Source organism: Hevea brasiliensis, chromosome 18, assembly GCF_030052815.1.
Source record: "Hevea brasiliensis isolate MT/VB/25A 57/8 chromosome 18, ASM3005281v1, whole genome shotgun sequence".
NCBI classification, from domain to species: domain Eukaryota; kingdom Viridiplantae; phylum Streptophyta; class Magnoliopsida; order Malpighiales; family Euphorbiaceae; genus Hevea; species Hevea brasiliensis.
This window is the reverse complement of record NC_079510.1, coordinates 48,289,804-48,309,923: the sequence shown is the minus strand read 5'-3', so window position 1 is coordinate 48,309,923 and position 20,120 is coordinate 48,289,804. Positions and strand designations below refer to the sequence as shown.

General features: G+C 35.0%; 1 protein-coding gene across 1 annotated transcript; it reads right to left on the bottom strand.

Annotated features, from left to right (window-relative positions):
• Positions 1 to 15,068: 15,068 nt before the first annotated feature.
• LOC110673627 (3'-N-debenzoyl-2'-deoxytaxol N-benzoyltransferase) lies at positions 15,069 to 17,235 on the bottom strand. Its single transcript, XM_021836760.2, has 2 exons — positions 16,244 to 17,235; positions 15,069 to 15,723 (listed from the first exon to the last, which is right to left on the bottom strand). Exons 1-2 carry the CDS (start codon positions 17,056 to 17,058, stop codon positions 15,192 to 15,194), a joined length of 1,347 nt encoding a protein of 448 aa, XP_021692452.1. The 5' UTR covers positions 17,059 to 17,235; the 3' UTR covers positions 15,069 to 15,191.
• Between the last annotated feature and the right edge of the window lie 2,885 nt (positions 17,236 to 20,120).

The window sequence follows — 20,120 nt, the reverse complement described above, 5'->3', positions numbered from 1 at the left end:
AATATATAAACAATTTGGAGAGCTCAACTCACCCTCTACATACTCATAATGTCATAAAATCAAATGGAGCTCAGCTCCCTTATCCAATCCAATCATACATGCATTTAATAGATTTACAGATCCAACATGGCATTATAATATAGACCCAAATCAAATAAAATACTTCTAATACATGCAGAGTTCTAGAATTTAGTAAAATTATACAAAACATAATAGACATTACTAAATGACCTACGAAGGACAGAGATAGGTTAGAACTCAATAAAGGACCTCATGCATCCTGGAAAAAATAGGTGAATAGGAGTAAGCACTGGACTCAGAGAGTAAAATACCGATTTTAAGTACAATTTCTATAGCTATCTAAGCTAATGTATCCTAAAGAGTGGAATGCAACACCTTCATAGTTTTAATATACAAATCACATCATAAACAACAAAAACGTAATTTGGAGCACTCAAATACCTATATAATATTCAAACAGTACATATATGGGAGTTGATCCCCTATACAGCTCTCTTAATCCAACCTCTGCCAGCGAGTACATCTTAAGCTGGACTTTTGCTTAATAAAACAAATGTGGGGGCCAGCGAGATCATCTCGAGCCGTGCCTACCCCGACTTACCCTTAAAAGGATCAGGTCTCAGCAATCAAGCTCCGTCTTGTCCTGTCCATATCCAATACCACACGCCACATGCATGCCAATACACGCATACTGCTCTAAATTACCATAGAACAACATCCATAGCATTTCATCAATTAAGAATGCAATATAAAATGTGCCTAGTGTTTAACTACATAGATATATATTTATAAGTGATGCATTGGCACGCCTGAACATATAATAATATCAAAATTATAATTAAAATCAATATTTTACTCACAGATATAAATCGAGGTCAATGTGGTGGCTGGGAGGAGGAGGAAGGCTGCCTCGGTTTACCTCATAATTGACTCAATATAAGCTTAAAAAGAACCAAAGACACCCTAAGTTATGCAAAAAATTTGGCAGAGCTCCCCCTATACTTTGGACTTACCCAACCTGCAAAAGAGTTCAAAAATACACTTCTATATCCACAAGTCACACAACTCAATCACATCACATGGCCCCTTCTGGGCCCATCCAAACAGTCAACAGCCACAATTTTGAAAAATTATAATTTAGTCCTTATAACTAACCCTTTTTGCAAAAACTACCCAAATGAGCTCTAAAAATTCTACAATTTTGCTCCATAGTCCTTAGCAATATTACTAAGCTAATATAAAAAGAATTATAATTTTTTAGCTACTCACAAATATTTTATGAAATTTTATTCTAAACCCAGCACTACAAAATTGAAGAAACTCAGAGTTTGAGTTTACCTATGCCAATTCTAACGCTTGAAACGTGTCCGGGGCATCTAAAAAAGGTGGGGTAGCCTATAACTTTGACTCAATTCTAAAGTGATTTGTAGATTCGGGTAACGGTTGAATTGCCACGAAATGAAAGTACCTACGCAAAGCCCACAACACCAGGGGTTAGACTAAAATATTTATATTTACATATAAAATAATTATTTGAAAATTAGGAGTGTTATATTCTCTCCCCCTTACAGAAAATTCATCCTCGAATTTTACATAAGACAGAATAAAGAATTACAAGATTACACAGTGGATAAGTATGGGTACTTATTGCACATGTCCTACTCTGACTCCTAGGTACACTCTTCTACTGATTGGCTTATCCACAAAATCTTAAGCATAAGGATCTATTTTGACCATAGCTATCTCATCTGAAAGTCCACTATGGCTATTGGCCGCTCCTTAAAGGTTAGGTTTTCCTTCAACTCCACTGTATCGGGTTGTAACACATGGAAAGGATCAGGTATGTACTTCCTAAGCATGGAAATATGGAACACTAGATGGACGTGAGAAAGGCTTGGTGGTAACTCCAATTGGTCAGCAACTGTTCCAACTATATCAATGACCTCAAAAGGTCTTATGTATCTAGGTGGCGGCTTGCCTTCCTTCCCAAACCTCATGACTCCTTTCAATGGGGAGACCTTTAGGAATACATAATCACTCACTGCAAACTCTACATCCTTTTGCCTAGGATCCGCAAAACTCTTTTACCTGCTGTAATATCCTCGCTATCATCGTCATTTCACAGCGAAACTCATACCTCAAACCACTCCTTAATCTTTTTCTGACATCTTCAGTACTCACTATACCTTCACTGTGTTTGACTTGATATCTCATAACTTCCATTAGTTTTGGTGCTTACCTCTCCTTCATTGTGCCCTAACGTATCTCTTAGTGACTTCAGTCCCCATACCTTTGTTTCAACAATCTCTGCTTTCTATAGACATGACTTATGTTCCTTATCCTATAATATCCTATGAGATGCTTTCCTATAGCACCTATCATAGGTATCTTGTTCGACATCTTTACTTGTTCTATGGCCCCATTGGTAAACACCTATGCATCTTCTCATTCCGATGATACTTTGAATTCCCAATTTACTGGTGTCATTATTAAGGTCCTCAAATCAACCCCTATCCATCTTATGTAACTAGTTATATAGAGCTCTATCTAAGTGTTGAGCGTTCATATTCTATCTATTTATACTAGAAAGTGGGTTGGGCTTCTTCTCTAACCTAATAAAAGTCTACGTATTTTTAAGCCATCCAGTCAAAATAACTTATCATATCCTAATCCTTTTCTGAAAAGAGAGTTACTTGCCTTCTGTTTGAATTTTCTTACTATCTGACGTGTTTATTGACACATTGGTACTTAAATCAAGGCTCCATTATTCCTTTATCTTACTATTTCACCATAATTTGTTTTAAACATCCCTTAGTGTGTCCCTAGCGTACTTAATCCTTCTTATCCTCATCATTGTAACCAACTCTACTGAGCTTTTCACCTATCCTTTGGATATTATCCACTTTTTTTTTTTTTTTTTTTCTGCTAGTATAGATATCTTTCCAACTTATTGTACTTATTCTTTAACTTTTGTCCTCTCTCACCTTTATGCCTTTCCTTCAAGGATATCCATTCCAACATCTATTTTGACTTTTTTTTTTTTTATCTCTTAGTCTTATCTTGATTACTAGTTCCATTATTTCTGGGATTCTAACCTTACGATTGGCTCCTATCAGCACATCTTTCACATTATGTAACACTTGTAATTGACCCTAGAAAATTCTTTTTGTGTCTCCTTTCTTAACTATTAGAACATTATCATTCTGTACTACCCTTTGTAGAAAATTGCTCATCATAGTTAGATAGGAGCCCATGAAACTATAAGTTACAGTTGAATTAACATAGCTGTGGGAAATGTGTGCTAGGCTATAATTTCGGTTAAGATACTTCACATGTTCATTCTCCTTAATACAACCACACATATTGCCCACGGCTCTCTAGACTTCAACCTTAAAGTTACTCATCAGCAATAATTTCATCCACTAAAACTTATTCACAACTAGCTATTCCTCTAGCTTATAGTTCAGAAGGGTTGCAAGCACTGCTGCCTAACTCAATTTAATTCCAATCACTAATCTGATCGTCCTTTCATACATAACATTAGGTACATGCTTACTGTCATTTTCTTTTTAAGAAGAATGTGTATAGACTAGTGCCTATCAGGTTCTTAAATACTAGGTCATCATAACATTATTTCCCTTGCTTATGTAGGCTTGTAGAGATAAATGTACGATCTAAACTTGAAGAGAAGGAGAAATCTCCTCCTATTGACATCAACACACCATTCATGTCTCTTGGTATTCTCCCTGAAATTTCATCATCTCTATATAAGATATCAACTACAGTAATCCTTCTATTATACCACCTGCCTGATATATCATCTTAAGATTTTCTATCTCCATTTGTACTTTATTTCTACCTTTTTATGCCTACCTTAACTCTTTTGCATTCCTATATTTTACTGTATTCAAGAAGATACCTCTCTAATAAACTCTTCCAAAATGGATTTCAATCATACTTACTGTCATAACTCTTATCCTTGTACTTCTCAGTGACTTGTGACTGTCACTCATACATATCTCTTTTTGTTCTATCTCCTTCTGTCATTTTGTCACTCATTTTCATTCATGTTTCCTTATAAAGTGACCCTATTGGTCATACTAAAAATGCTTACCTAATCCTTGATCGCAGAACCCATAATTGCTATCTCACCACCTCTACTCAGGTCCTGAGCCTATGTGCCATTTTCCACCTTCCTTTTTGTTCGTCATGCCCATTTGAACCATTAGGTTTACTTTTATTTAACTTACTACTTATTAATTCACTCCTTTGCCTGATAGGATAGTTCAAGACACCATTGCACATCCTATAACTTTTACTTGCTCTAGTTGCATTTCTCAACTAACTTTCCTTATACTGTTAGAAGTCTAAATGGACTTATCCCATTGCTACCTACTCAATCTTGGAAATAGGAATAGATAGAGTTTGATCGATATCTTGCAACTTTGAACCCCATGTTTTGGCTCCTGACTGTCACACCTTGCCCCTCTGTAGGGCATAACATGATCCTGTAGTATACCTAATGAATTATCGACTCCGCTTACCGATAACCCATTAAATACACAACAAGGGATTTTAAAATAATTTTCTTATTTTTTGAAAGTGGTGAGCATTTAAAAACATTTAATTGAAGTTTAAAAGTTATGTAAAATTTTTATCCATTTTTATTTTTCCATAAATTTTGGAAAAATTTCGGCAGAGTGCCGGCTGTAATTGAGAAAAATAAAAAATTTTACCTGTAGAAAACACTTCCAATATAACACTTCAACCAATCTCAGCCACCATTAAAACTCAAGTCAACATAATTTTCCCCAATCTCCACAATTTAAATCAATTTCCAACTCAAATATTTCAGAAATAATACTAAATAGTTTTCATTCACATTCCATTCAAGAAACATTAATTTACATTCATCAGTCTAAATTACATCAGAAAATCCAAAATAACATTATTACAAAATCTGTACAACTGCTCATGACCAATTTACAAATGTACATACAGTCAATTATATCAAAATAAACATGTACAATCAGGGTATAAAATTATACCCGACAAAAGGTCTAAAGGTAGCTCTGAAATCCTCAGCAGCTCACTCCGCTACTCTACTAGTCTTTCTATCTACGACAGCAATAAATAGTCATCGCTGAGTACTATGACTCAGTGGTGCACAACATACTAAAATAAAATCTTATGCATAAATCAAATCATATTTATTCCAATATGGTACTGAAAATGAAAACAAATACAAAATACAATTTATAATTTTAGTCAAAACAGTTTCATTTCGGAAGTCCAAAACACATTTCATAAAAGCACACAGTTATATCATGCCATCAGTACAATGTTCATCTCAATAGCTGGAGGCTTATGAGGAATCTCAAGGCTAGCTAGCTCAAACTATGGGTACCCATTCAATTTCTTCCTCTACTGGCACACACCTCAACACTTCAGCCAGAGAGGGAATTCAAAATTCAAAACTAATTCCTCCCACTAGGTATACTAATGAGGCATTCAGATATATGGTCATGACACTGTGGTTTCAAAACTATCTTAACATTTTACTAAACATTTATTGACAATTCAAACACATACAATTAAATTTCCAACAATTTAAGTCAAAAGCATAATATTCATTTCATTCACAAATTTGCAATAAAAATAATTCACAATTTCTTCATCAAAACAAACTGTCAAGAGAATTTACAGAAAAATTTTATGTTGTGCATAAATCTCGTGTGAATCGCCTGTAGGCCTTGACTCGATGTCTCGGGTTCTTTTCCAGTATTCTTTTCAACTGAAACACACAATTTTATAATATTTCAGTATCATAACGTATAATAAATTCAATCATAAATTTACAATTATTTATGTCTAGCTCTAATATGCTTGATTTAATGTTCTTTGAATTTTACATTTTGATGTTACTATTCACGACTCTATTCAAGTCAAATTGTTGAATTAATAGGCATGGAAATTTCAATTACACCCACATACCACATTTTGGTTACCAAATTTGTTAGTTTTAGTTGCCCTTTCAATTTTTTAGGTCTCCTAATTGCATTTTCAAAATTTCAAATTTGGTGTCCTATTTTGCACTGTTCTATTGATCAAGTTTATGTGGAAATTTGACAAAGTGTTCTTCATAAAAGTTATTCCTTATTGTATTATCTTTAATTCCCTTTTTGAATTACTTTATTTGGAGTTTTGTAGCCCAAGATATGGCCATTTGAACATGGCTGGCCGGATTGGCCTAACCCAGATTTTTGGGCACCTACTTTGGTTCTAGCAATTTTGGGTCTTTAACTTTGGGTGGCAAAATTTTGGTTATGGGCAAAATTTGGGTTAGTGTTCTTCATGAAAGTTATAGTGCTATATCATACCTTTCCAATGCCACAAAAATCAGGTCATTTGGACCTGTATAGCCCAAGTTATGGCTAAATGAACAAACACTGTTCATTTGGTCATTTTGGTACAGTGGCGGTGCACTATACCCGGGTTTGACCTAATTGTTTACTATGTTAATGTCATTTTCTGAGCATGATTTCTAAATGAAAAATGTGCATTTATGTGTTTGCTTTTATTCCCAATTGGCCTCACACCAATTGGGTTGGTAAATTTTTAGTTTTAGTCCCTAAAATGGACCTAGGTCAAGCTGCCAGAATAGCGACTCTAACCAATCCAAATTGCAATTTCATTCTAACAATTCAAACACACCACAAATGGTCCCAATTGGCCATTTTCAACCTCAATTAAGGTCATTTGCATCATTTGACCATTTTCTCAAATTTTCCTAAATTTTTAAGAGGGTTAAGAACCCTAATTTTTGAATTTGTTCAATTCACCTCAAATTCACTACATAAATCACTTAATCCACCTAATTAAGCTTAATTTCATGCCTAATTTAACTTGAGCATACCAAACCCTAGGGATCCTAACTAGATCGAAATTGGTGGGGGTTTTTAATATGGTATTTTTGTTCCAATTTCCACAATTAACTACTAAATCAAAGTACCTAATTATGAGTTTAAAGATAGAAAAAGAGAAATCAAACTAACCCCTTGGTAGCTGTTTCACTCTTTCAATTTCCACTTTCTTTTTGAATTTTTCTTCCTCCACTCCTCTTGCCAAAGCTTGAGTAGAGATTTTAACTAAGAAATTTAGGGATTTATGGGTTAATTTTTGGATTACTCAAGCTCAAAATTGAGCTTTAATGGAGGTTTTAGAGTGAGGAGAGAGATGGTAGGTGGACGGCATATGAGATGGGAGGAGAAGAAATGAAATTATTTTAATTTTTTTTATGATTTTATGTGTTTATTAATTGTATTTGAATTAGTCAAAAATTAAGAAAATTAAAATTGAATTATGATGTCACATGTGAGGTAAGGTGATGATGTAATAAAGCCAATTTTCCTTTCTTTTTCTTTTTCCTTAATTTTTCAATAGTTTTTTAATTTAATTCTCGATTTCGAAATTTTTATTTTTCCGATTTTATTGGACAGATAGGTCAGAAGTAAGCTCTAGGGGTGAATTAACCAATTTGTCCCTCGCTGGTCTGATTCAGTTTGTTAGTTATTCAATATTTCTTCCGGATCCTTGACCTAATTATTTGACATGCTTAACAATTCTTTTCTGTGATTTTCTCTTTTCCACTGTGTTCACAATAGTCCTAAGGACCGCAGTGTGACATTTTTCGGTTCAGAATTAGGGTTACGTGGGCCTTCCCAATCACTTCCTAGGAAGGTCACCCATCGCTGTGACTCCCGGCTCATTTAACCTTTTATGTTCTGTTTTTCTTATTTATACTTAACTATTTAGCAATTACTAATTATTTATATTCAGAGCTTATCTAGGTATCTTAGATGTGGTTCTAATCCCCTTAATTGTCTAGACCGACACCGGTCACCGGAACAATGAAATATACCAGGCTATGCAAATAGGAGTGTTACACTGACACTGCCCGAACCATAACCTGCTCTAAGTCCTACACTTTTAGATTCTATATCTTGACAGCTATCATCACTCATGTACCCTCGTTCTAGGTTTTCTAATATTGCCTTTCAGTTCATCCTATTTACCTTGCTCAGGATGAATCTTTATATATCTTATATCACACTTTGATCTTCCTGACTTTGTCCTATTTTTGGCTATTCTCTTTTATCTTACCCAAAGTAAAACTTGACTATTTTATTCTTTAGTGCTACTCTCTTTCTTGATCTGACTATCATGTCAGGAACTTATATCCCTTCACTGTCTCTATCAAGTTATCAATACCTTGATGTTACTCAAAATTGGTGCTTTAACCACTCTGGCTGGTACTTCTACTGTCATTCGAATTTCTCTCCTGTTGCATCTAAAACAAACTATCCAAATTTTTATTTCTATATTTCCTTTTATTTACTGATATTTTATGTCTTATTTTTGCTGACTTGTAGTCATTGTCCTTTCCTCTGTTTAACTCTAAACTACCCTCTAATACCTTAAGGAGGGAATCTACAGGATCCCTTTTTTTCCTTGCTACTCAAAAGCTCTACATCTATCATGATCTGATCCCTTATGATCCTTACAACGAAAATCGTACTCTCCCTAAGGGGATACCTGAGCCATTATTTCCTATCACACTACAGTCCTATTTAGGACATCATTCCACAGATCGTTATATTAGTGGTAATCCTTTGTCTCTCCTTAGAAAACATTACCATACTCTACAGTATAACTGACTGCAAGAGAGGTACTACCTCAACCCCATTACCACAACTATATAAAGCTGTCAGCTCTCTTTTTATATTGTCAACCTTCCTAGAATGTCATTTTATAGGCTACAAATATTATTCATAATCTCCAATCTCCTTTAAGGAGTAGAGTCGTACTTATGCTCCAATGTCTCATGAAAGAGGTGCTATCTTTATTAAACTTTAGGCAAAAGGTCCATTGCAATGCCAAAACTATCTAAGACCCCATATTAGAGACCAAATGGCCTCACCCTATAGGTATTACCTTTAATTTATGACTATATTGAAACCTCTAGTCTTATAGTAATTCCTAATGTCACTGTAGCTCATGCTAGGGTAACTGAGTCACTGACTTTAGCTACCTTACAATTATGACCTTTCGATATTCTAGCTCTAGGGTTTTAAATCCCTAACTAGGATTTCCAAACTCCTTTGCAGTAATAGAGCCCTGTTCTAGCATAACTGCACCAAAGCAAAGATAATCTACACCCTCATCATGATGCACCATGGGGAAGCACGTAGCTCTACACAATAATCTCATGTTGGTATTGTAATCTGTAGCTTATAATACAAACATTAAGAATATTACATAGTTACTATGGTACGTCTTAACAAACTAGGTTTTTTAATCTCTTATCTCCCTCGAATCCATCGATCTCGTAAACTTATTTTGACTGTGATATCCACTGACAACTACCAGTAGTGATACCTTTGCTCTCATCTAGGGCAACTATATTGCCATAATTCACCTTTATGTCCTCTTGCCTTGCACTAAGGCACGCCAATTAGCCTTATACTGACAAAAACATAGAACTTCATGGAATACATATACCCATGGTAAACCTTAACACATCTGCTAACTCTAGTTTACATCGCCATGTACTGTACGAAAAATAAGACACCAATCTGAAGCACTTTTACACTGCTTAAGGAATAACGCAGAATCTAGAAACAAAGAATTACAGAAAAAGACGAAATAAAATCCTATACTCTGCATGTGATAATTCTAGGTACAAACTTTTCCATGAACCTAAAGCCTAAGCTCTGATACCATATTTGTCACGACCCAACCTATGAGCCAGACCGGTACTAGGACCTGGGCCAGCCTAAACCCCCCAAGGCCTATAGTAAGCCTAGCTATTTCTCAACCCAATCCTAAGGCCCATAATAAGCTTAATTTCAAGAATTTAACTGGATAGAGTCCGACTATAACATGGACCATCCAACAGGGAGTTTTTGACTCACCCGACCTGTAAGCATAATATATATAATAATTTAGAAAGCTCAGCTCACCCTCTATATACTCATAATGTCATAAAATCAAATGGGAGCTCAGCTCACTCATCCAATCCAATCATACATGCATTTAATAGATTTACAGATCCAACATGGCATTATAATACAGAACCAAATCAAATAAAATACTTCTAACACATGCGGAGTTATATAATTTAGTAAAATTATACAAAACATAATAGACATTACTAAACGACCTGCGAAGGAGAGAGGCAGGATAGAACTCAATAAAAGACCTCCTGTATCTTGAAAAAAAATAGGTGAACAGGAGTGAGCGTTCGACTCAGGGAGTAAAATATCGATTTTAAGTACAATTTCTATAGTTATCTAAAGCTAATGTATCCTAAAGAGTAGAATGCAACACTTTCATAGTTTTCATACACAAATCACATCATAAACAACAAAAAGGTAATTTGGAGTACTCACACACCCATATAATATTCAAATAATACATATATGGGAGTTGATCCCCTACACAGCTCTCTTAATTCAACCTCTGCTAGCGAGTACATCTCAAGCCGGACTTTCGCTTAATAGACCAAATGCGGGGGCCAGCGAGATCATCTCAAGCCATGCCTACCCCGACTTACCCTTAAAAGGATCAGGTCCCAGCAAGTCAAGCTCCAGCCGCGTTTACTCGTCCTGTCCATATCCAATACCACACACCACACGCACGCCAACACACGCAAACTGCTCCAAATTATCATAAAACAATATCCATAGCATTTCATCAATCAAGAATGCAATATAAAATATGCCTAGTAGTTAACTACATAGATATATATTTATAAGTGATGCATGGGCATGTCTAAACATACAATAACATCGAAATTATAATTAAAATTAATATTTTACTTACAGACGTAAATCGAGGTCAATGTGGAGGCTGAGTAGAGGAGGAAGGCTGTCCCGGCTCACCTCACAATTACATTACATTCATTTAATATAATTGACTTAATACAAGCTTAAAAAGAATCAAAGCCACCCTAAATTGTGCCAAAAATCTGGCAGAACTTCCCCTATACCTAAGACTTACTCAACCTGCAAAATGGCTCAAAAATACACTTCTGTATCCACAAGTCACACAACTCAATCACATCACATGACCCCTCCTAGGCCCATCTAAACAGTCAACAATCACAATTTTAAAAAATTATAATTTAGTCCCTACAACTAACTCTTTTTGTAAAAACTATCCAAATGAGCTCTAAAAATTCTAAAATTTTGCCCACGGTCCTTAGCAATATTACTAAGCTAATATAAAAGGAATTATAATTTTCTAGCTATCCACGAATATTTTATGGAATTTTATTCTAAACCCAACACTATAAAATTAAAGAAACTTGGAGTTTGGGTTTATCTATGTCAATTCTGACGCTTGAAATGCGTCCGAGGCGTCTGAAAATGGTGGAGTAGCCTATAATTTTGACCTGGTTCTAAAGTGATTTTGGCAGCTTATCTGCTCAGTCCGAAATTATAGATCCGGGCAATGGTCGAATTGCCACGAAACGAAAGTACCTACGCAAAGCCCACAACACTAGGGGTTATACTAAAATTTTTATATTTACATATAAAATAATTATTTGAAAATTAGGAGTGTTACAGATGGTGCATATGCAAATTCTCCAGTAGCCACAGTTCCTAGAAATAATTCTTGATAGTTTTCATAAAGCTCTTGTCCAATTTATTTCTCTCGAAATCTTCCAAAATTTGAATTTTTGTAATACATATAAAAATCAAAACACTAGTGTTAATAAATAATTAAATGCCTATTTGTTTAACGAAGCCTTAAAAGCTAGTTCTTTATTTAACTTACCTTAATTTTTTCGTTTCACCACTCATCAAAAGTAACAACTGTGCCTTTTATAGGATCCCATCCCAATCCTGTTTCATTCCCTTTTAATGCTTTCCACATCTTTCAGTGATCTTTCATCCAATCCCACTTGTGCCTTAATTGCTCTTTAGTATACTTTACACCAACTTGCCTCAATTCATTCTGTAATCATGTATATCCTTTGTCACCCCATCCACCACCATTTTTCTTGCCCAAATTAGTGGCTCGAACACAAATTTTAACAAACAAGTTAAATTGTTCACTACTCCATGCAACCCTTCCAGCACCCTTACTTTTTGTAGCCATATCAACCTATAAAGATGAATGCTTTTAACTCCAAATAAAAATAACATTCAAGTAAATAAAAGTATGCAAAAGTATTAAACATAAACTCCCATTTTGAGATTAATTCAAGAAAAAAAGCATGAAAGTAAGTTTCCTATTTTGTAAGAATTCAAGCTTCTGAAAGGCAAATAAAACTAAAAATAATAATCTAGACCTTCAGTATTACATGAATTTATCATGAGATAACTAATAATAACTCTTCCCATAATCTCCAAATTCCAATGATAAACATCAAATAATTCCTAGTACTATAGCAAATTCCAGCATTAAAATTGATCATGAGAATTGGAAATTGACTTGTTTAGTTAATAAAAGAACTGTACAACAAACTTCTATTACAAATTGACCTCTTCAAAAATACCAAGAAACATGAGATCACCATATTCTAGACTTTATATATCTAACATAATTAACAATTCTTTTTTTCATATTAATTGTTTAATTTTAAAGTTCGTTCTATCTTGGATTAAGAACAATGTTCAACTAAAACCAAATAAGTAGCAATCAGAATTTGAAGGACTGATCAAGAAATTTGAGCCATACTACTTCCAGGTCCCTAGTTATTTCCAAGGTGTGATTCCCATATCTGGAAAAATTAATAATGTCCTCAACTAAATTATTATCTCATACCTCAATCACTAAACATACTGAAATTAGATTGAACCTTTTAGATCAATTCAAAAGGCAATGAATAATAACTTGTCATCAGCTCTCATGCTACATAAATATAGCACATCTTTTTCCCTAAGAAAGATCTGCTAGAAATAAACATTGTGTTTGAAGCATTATATTTGATGCTTAATTCAACAATATTTGACCAAAGGTGCTTAATATTAACACAAATAGTTATTGCTCCCCATTTTTTCAGGCAATCGTGCACCAAATGAAAGTAATTACTGATTCTTCTTTCTATTAGCATAGCTTTCTATTCATTGCAATTAACCTTTTTAATTAACGTCTATAGCAGAATCACATTGAAGAAAATTTTCATTTGATTTAAGTAATAGTTTCACCATACCTTCAAGGTTCTAGAAAATCACAATAAAGAGCCACACACTTTCAAGGCATCTAACCATGCCCTGTGAAGGCTCACAAAAGGAACTCAAGGTACAATTTGATGTCTCATTTGTTTTAATTTTTCTACTTGATCTCAAATGTGTTAGACCTATTCTAAATGCCAACAACCAAAACTCCATTTGAAACAGGCTTGATTCCATTTGAAACAGGCTTGATTCCATATGATATAATGGACGCAAAGGAGTATTTGAAATAATTCATGATGTGATGACTATTCTAAATGCAAAGCATTCAGATCTCTAATGGTGTCTATCATCATGAATGGAACATGATTACTACTGTACTAGGCACATAACATAATTTCTAAGTCAAGCTCTTGGATTCACTAACTCTTGGATTCATTGTGAGGTGAACAGGGGAAAAGAAATTCATTGTCAGGTGAACAGGGAAAAGAAATTCATTGTCAGGTGAACAGGGAAAAAGAAATTGATTTTTTCATTGGGAGATGAATAGCATATATATATATATATATATATATATATATATATATATATATATATATATATATATATATATATATATTTCGTTGACTTTTTTCATTGTGAGGTGATCAGGGGAAAAATAAATTGATTTTTTTATTGTAAGGTGAACAGGGGAAAAAGAAATTGATTTTTTTCATTGTGAGGTGAATAACATTAGGGCAAGAGAATAGCATCATGTCAATTTCTTTTTCCCCTGTTCACCTCACAATGACGAAATAACTGTTATATATATATATATATATATATATAGCAGCTAAACTGAAATCATAATGTGTGAGTTCATAATTTGAGTTTAGAGTTGCTACCTTTCACTCTTTATTCATAAGTAGTGCGATCACGTATCATTATAATCAAATTGAATTCAAAATCAAAAAAGGAGACACAACAGTAGTATAAATAAAATTAAAAATTAGAAAATCATACTTTCTTGACTCAACAAGGGATAATCTGATGCATTTTAATATCACAAATTAATTCTATCCTGAGAAGAAATTAGAATTTCAATTGATAAGCTCAAGAATAGGAGCAAGAAAATAAAATAAGGAAGATGACAAATTAGAAAGAAATCGATATTTTGATTCAAATAGGAGCAAGAAGATAATACAGTGAAGGACACTGCGTAAACATTAGAGTAGAGATATTTTAATCAAAAAATAAAAAAAAATATAGAGCAGTTCTAAACAGCTCATATTTTAGAGCTGATAGAATTTGCAGTTAATAGGTATCCTATCGGCTGCCTTTCAGTTATTAGCTAATTTTTTGGAGTTTTACCAAATATTTTAATTTAGCTGTTTGAATACCTATAAGCTACCAGCTACATCCAACAGCTGAACCAAACACTCTAAATGTGAAAAATGAGTGGTGGGATAAATATCGATTCGTCTTAAACATTTGCTGTTTATTCAGCTGGGCCTCTTCTAAAAATGGGTATCTCATACCTAAATAGTACTTTAGAAAAAATGGTAATATTTTTTTTTATCACTATTTAACTTCAAATAAGCCATATGTAACTTCAAATAAGCCATCAGCTTTTGTAAATATCTGCTAAGGAACAAATCGATTGTAGCTTTGTAGCTTAGTCGTGTCGTTAGCAGCCCAGTCAGTCTTTGAGGTAGCAGCAGCCACCAAGTCCGTTAACTGGGCAGTCATCACCATGGAACATCAAATAAGCCATCAAGCTTTTTGTATCTGTCCTAAGCTGTTTCACTCACAGTTACAGCAAGATCAGGAATCCAGACATTAAAGCACAAAGAAGAACAAACAAAACAATAGCAAGATCCGCTATTTAGCCATTAGCTCACTTTTCCCTTTATTTAGCAAATTCTCTGGTGCATATATTGCAAGTTCTAGTCTTTGTTCTAGCATAAATTACAGACACAATAATATCAGACTTTGACATGTAAATCTTCACAGCTCGAAGTCTTGGTTGCTAAATTTCTCCATCTCTTTCTTGAAAGCAGGCAAGGCAGTTTCTTGCATGGTCACCAGCACCTTGAACCCATCTTTCTTGCCTGCATTTGCTGATGAGTAAGGCAAGAAAAAGCAAGGCTCAACACTTCCAAGTAGTTTCCTTGAAAGAGGCAAGACAGTAACTGGACCTCCCCACCCGAAATCCACAGTTGAATGGCCCAGGTGTCTCCAATCTGTGAATCCACTCACTCTGTTTCCTGCTGTGATACCATCTGCATAATGCACTTCTTGGAAGTCGACAAATGATCGGACATATTCATTGGTGGCATTAATTTTACTCTTCTTGATCACCTCTGCTGTTTTCCAAATGGGTTGCTCTAGTAGCTCTTTAGCAAGAAGCTGTGCATACATTGGAACACAGCCATTGCCCCAGTAGCCTGCAGGCAACGGTGGCTTTACCAGTCTTCGTATATTCATTGCATATGTAAACTTCACAACCTCATCACCAGCAACTCCTGAGGCTTTGACCCTGTTATAGAAATGGCAAATCAGTATTAACGGCGGCAATTGACAAGTTGTAATATAAAGAAATACTACAATTGCTACTGTAGCATCCAGAGGGTGTGATCACTAAAGTGGATTATCATCATCAATAGAAATGGAGAAATCCCCCCCAAAATTGGAAGATTAGAAGGTAGCAAACCCTGAATTCTATAACTCTATCTGCACAATGCTAATGCAAACGCAATCTCATAACCTGTCTAAAACATTTTTGGTGGTCCCATCTAAGAGAATCTAAGCATAACAAATTGAATGTTCTAGTCGCCTCCTATAATGATTTTGTTCAAAATCTCTATAATCCCGTTCATAAAAATTGAGCAAAATACAAATCCATCCACTAGCCTAACAGTCTGTTCTAGTTACAGCCAATCATGATTTGATTCAAAATCACTAAAATGGAAAATCATAAAGATTGAGCAAAATATGAATCCATAACAATCACTATACACAAGCATAAATTGTACGGACAAAATGGGAAATTGACTTACTTGGCCCGCCATAAGAATGCACCCAAAGCTTCAAACGTGGTGAAATTTGAGCCACTCTTCTGAAGCAGCACTTTCTTGAACAGATCCAACCACTCATCCTTTACATTGAAACACGCCCTAGCAACCTTACCAACCGCCTGACCGTACGGTTCAGACCCTTTCTCCAACCCCAAAAACTCCCTTATCGCTCCATCAGTCTGGGGTGGGTCCCTCGGGCTCAACAAAGTCGTCCTGTCCCACACCGGTTCAATCGAAATCAGGTCCGCCCCGCGAGCCAACTCCGCCATGACATTAAAAAACTGGGTGGCTCCAAGCCCATCACACAAGGCATGGTGTATTGCAGCTCCCAGGGTATACCCACCGCACTCAAACATTGTGATTTGGAGTATGCACGGGTTGACCAGCCCATCATCCGGACTCGGGTCGGGCACCAACTGCTCCACGAAATCATAGTCCGGGTCATCAAGATAATTGAGGGATTCCAGCGTGCAGTTGACCGTGGCATTGATGAGAGGCACACCTTGGTCCCCGGAGCAGAATACCTCAAAGCGGCTGTCTTCATGTCGGCGGCGGAGAGTGCCGGCAAGAGGGTAGTAGTGGACGAGAGCGGAAGAAAGGGCGGCGGCGATTACATTAAAGGGGTTCTTAGTGTTGTTGGTGGTGGCGGCCTCGTTGTTTACATATACGCGAAGATAACGGAAGGTAACGTTCATGTTGCGGTCAATATCGAGAGAGGAGAGTGGAAGAACATGGTCTTGAGATAAGGGAGAAGGAGAAGGACGAATTGGAGTAGTTTCTTTGATATTAACTTGCATTTTGGCTGATGGGTGTTTCTCTTGTTGGGTATTGGATGATGGATCTGAAATCTGTTTATATGGGTTCTGATTTTTCTAATATGTGGATGAATTGGAGTCGTCGTTGCTCACCAACCCAGGGTAGTACGAGCTACCAACCCCCGGCGACACTAACTTCTTGAGAGACACAGTTCATCTCTTTGAATAATGCTCGTGGAGTCAAAGATGGTGACCAGGAAGGTGGATCCCACTGTGACTATGGGCACAATTAATTATGATATAATAATATTAATTAAGTGCAAATAAGATTATTTTATTGTAAAATTAATTTTAATTAAAATTTAATTTTAAGAATTCATAATTTTTTAAAATAAAATTTATTTTAATGGGGTTTCACCTAACATTCCATCCAGCTCATTTTTGTCCTGGGTTCCAAAGATGCTTGTAGCCACTCCCACATGACTTCTAACTAATCATCTCCATTTCAAAACTAATAACGGATTAACGATTTATCATATGAATGTTAATGAAATATTAACAATTGATCGGAAAATGTTTACTATGGTAGCGAATGAGGTTATTTTCTAATTTAAATCGTTAATTAATATAAATTTTTTTTATATATAAAAAAATTTACATAAATTAATGATGTAAATAATTAAATTGCATAATCACAAGTGATTCAATTATACTTAACATACCTCTAAATAATTAATATTTATAAAACATTTGACAACACAGCTGATTAAATTAAAAATTTTTAATTTTTAATTATAGTAATTTTTATGAGATTAAATTAAAATTTAATAATTTTTAATGAAATAAATTAAAATTCAGTCTTTTAATGAAAACACACACCCCATGTGACAATTATCCCATCTTTTAAGTTTAATTTTGTAAAAATTGAATTTCATAGTTGATATCAGTGAGATGGCTTTAGTTTTTTTTTTTTTTTTAAGTAATTATTTGTTGTTTCTGCTACAGTGTTATGATGTTAAATTGACATCATTAATTATTTGTTGTTATCGTTAGCTGGTTCATGTTCTGCATTTTAAATGATAACATCATTGTATTTCTGTGAAATGCATTAGATATTATGCGACTTGTAAAGACGTTGCATTATCAGTATAGGCTTTCGGAGTTCGTTATTTTGCCGTTGTGATGTTAATCTTGCCAGATCCATCTTGAGACAACTAAGACAACAGCAAATTCTATAGCTTTGGTTTCAAGCATGCATGGGATCAACTTGGAACTCGAAATGATTTCTGTTGACGGGCTTAAATGTTGGAAGAGATCACCTGATCTTTCCAGCTTAAAGATCTCAACGTCAGACTATCGAGAATATGGAGCTTTCATGTTTCTCAGTGGCTTCTGATTGTCCGAAACTATTATAATAGATTTTCTTGATGGTTGAATGTCTTTCTCAAGACTCAATATCTTCTCTTTCCTGCTGCTGTTTGAACCATTGGAATTTGTTTCTCTGAGCAGTTAAGCTATTCAACTTACAAGCTTCCAAATGCGATGTTTCGCTGGTCAAACTGGCTAGCCGCCGCTTCACTTGCAAATGTTTTTTCTTGCGCGTTTACTCTGCCAAGCCTACAATGTATCAGACATTAGCCTGAAGTATACCTTACTCTGATGAGATAGCATTGGGTGATTTAATAATTACTGGACCTCTTTTTTTTTTTTTTTTTTTTTTTCCTGCAACCAAGATGCATTACGAAGACAAATGAGCATCGAAATACAAAATGGACCAAAGATTTTGGGGAATAGCTCTGATCCAAGAGCAATTTAAAGAACCAGATAAAACATTTTTTGCTACATAATCAGCCATCTTATTGGCTGATCTCTTCACTAAAGAAAAACAGATTTCACTGAAAAAAACCATAAGAGCTTTAATGGCAAGCACTGAAGCTCTAATTTCCCACAGTATAACTCCAGAAGGATTTCGAATCGCCAGGAAAAGCTCTGCATTATCAGTTTCAAGAACAATAAACTTGGCTGCTAGTGCTGTAGCTAACTTCAACGCTTCTATCATAGCCATTGCTTCCCCTGCCAGAGGAGAACTCACACAGATAAAAGAGGCTTTACCATCCAGAAGATCTCCCCCATGATTTCACACTGTAATAGCTGCTACTAATTCCACCCGATTTCCTTTCCAAGCAACATCATTGTTTCGTTTTAAAAAACCATACGGAGGAGCTATGCAACCAAAATTAACTGGATAATTGAGAACATGATGAGTGGAACTATTAATAGGCTCTGGCAGCAAGAGAAACTTCTCAACTGCATTTGTAATCTTATGAGCTACATTAATGGGATTAGGAGATATATGATAAAAAACAGTCCTATTCCTTTCTTTCCAAATCATCCAACACATAGTCGCAACCAAACACCAAGCTTCTACAACATTAAGAAATTCTGAGATCAAAAGAATGTGAATCCAAAAGGGTTGGGCTTACAGCTATATGGACTTGAGAACCAAGTGGCTCAAGCATGGTCACACCAAAACAACATGTGTTCCACCGTCTTAACATTATTACCGCAAACTAGGCAAGTCGAATCAACAGGAATCCCCCTTCTTGCTAGACAGTCTCAAACTGGAATGGCATCAAGCAAAGCTTTCCAGATAAAAACTTTGACTTTAGGTTGAATCGGTGTTGAAGCTGTTACACTCATTTCATATGGGCATTTTAGGATAGTTTTGCATCCATTTTGCCTTTATATTTTAGTATATTTTATATTTTTAGTTTTATTTTAGCTTATTTGTTAACTTTAGATACTTTATATTTGATTTTTATAATTTTGTTATTTTTTATAGGATTTTGTGGTAAATCGAAGATCAATGAGTACATTAGGAAGTGATTTGAAGAAATTTGGAATTCTTTAAGCATTGAGGAAAGTTGAAGAAATCAAGCCTTGAAAGAGCAAGTTAGCCGAAATTTGCTTGAGACTTTGCTTATGATGTTGCTTAGGGTATGTCATATAAGCTTAACCTTAAGCCTGTTCAAGCTGAAAGTTAAGCACAGCTTAAATCCTACACATTCAAGCTTTTACTCCACAACCTGCCAAGAATTGCTTAA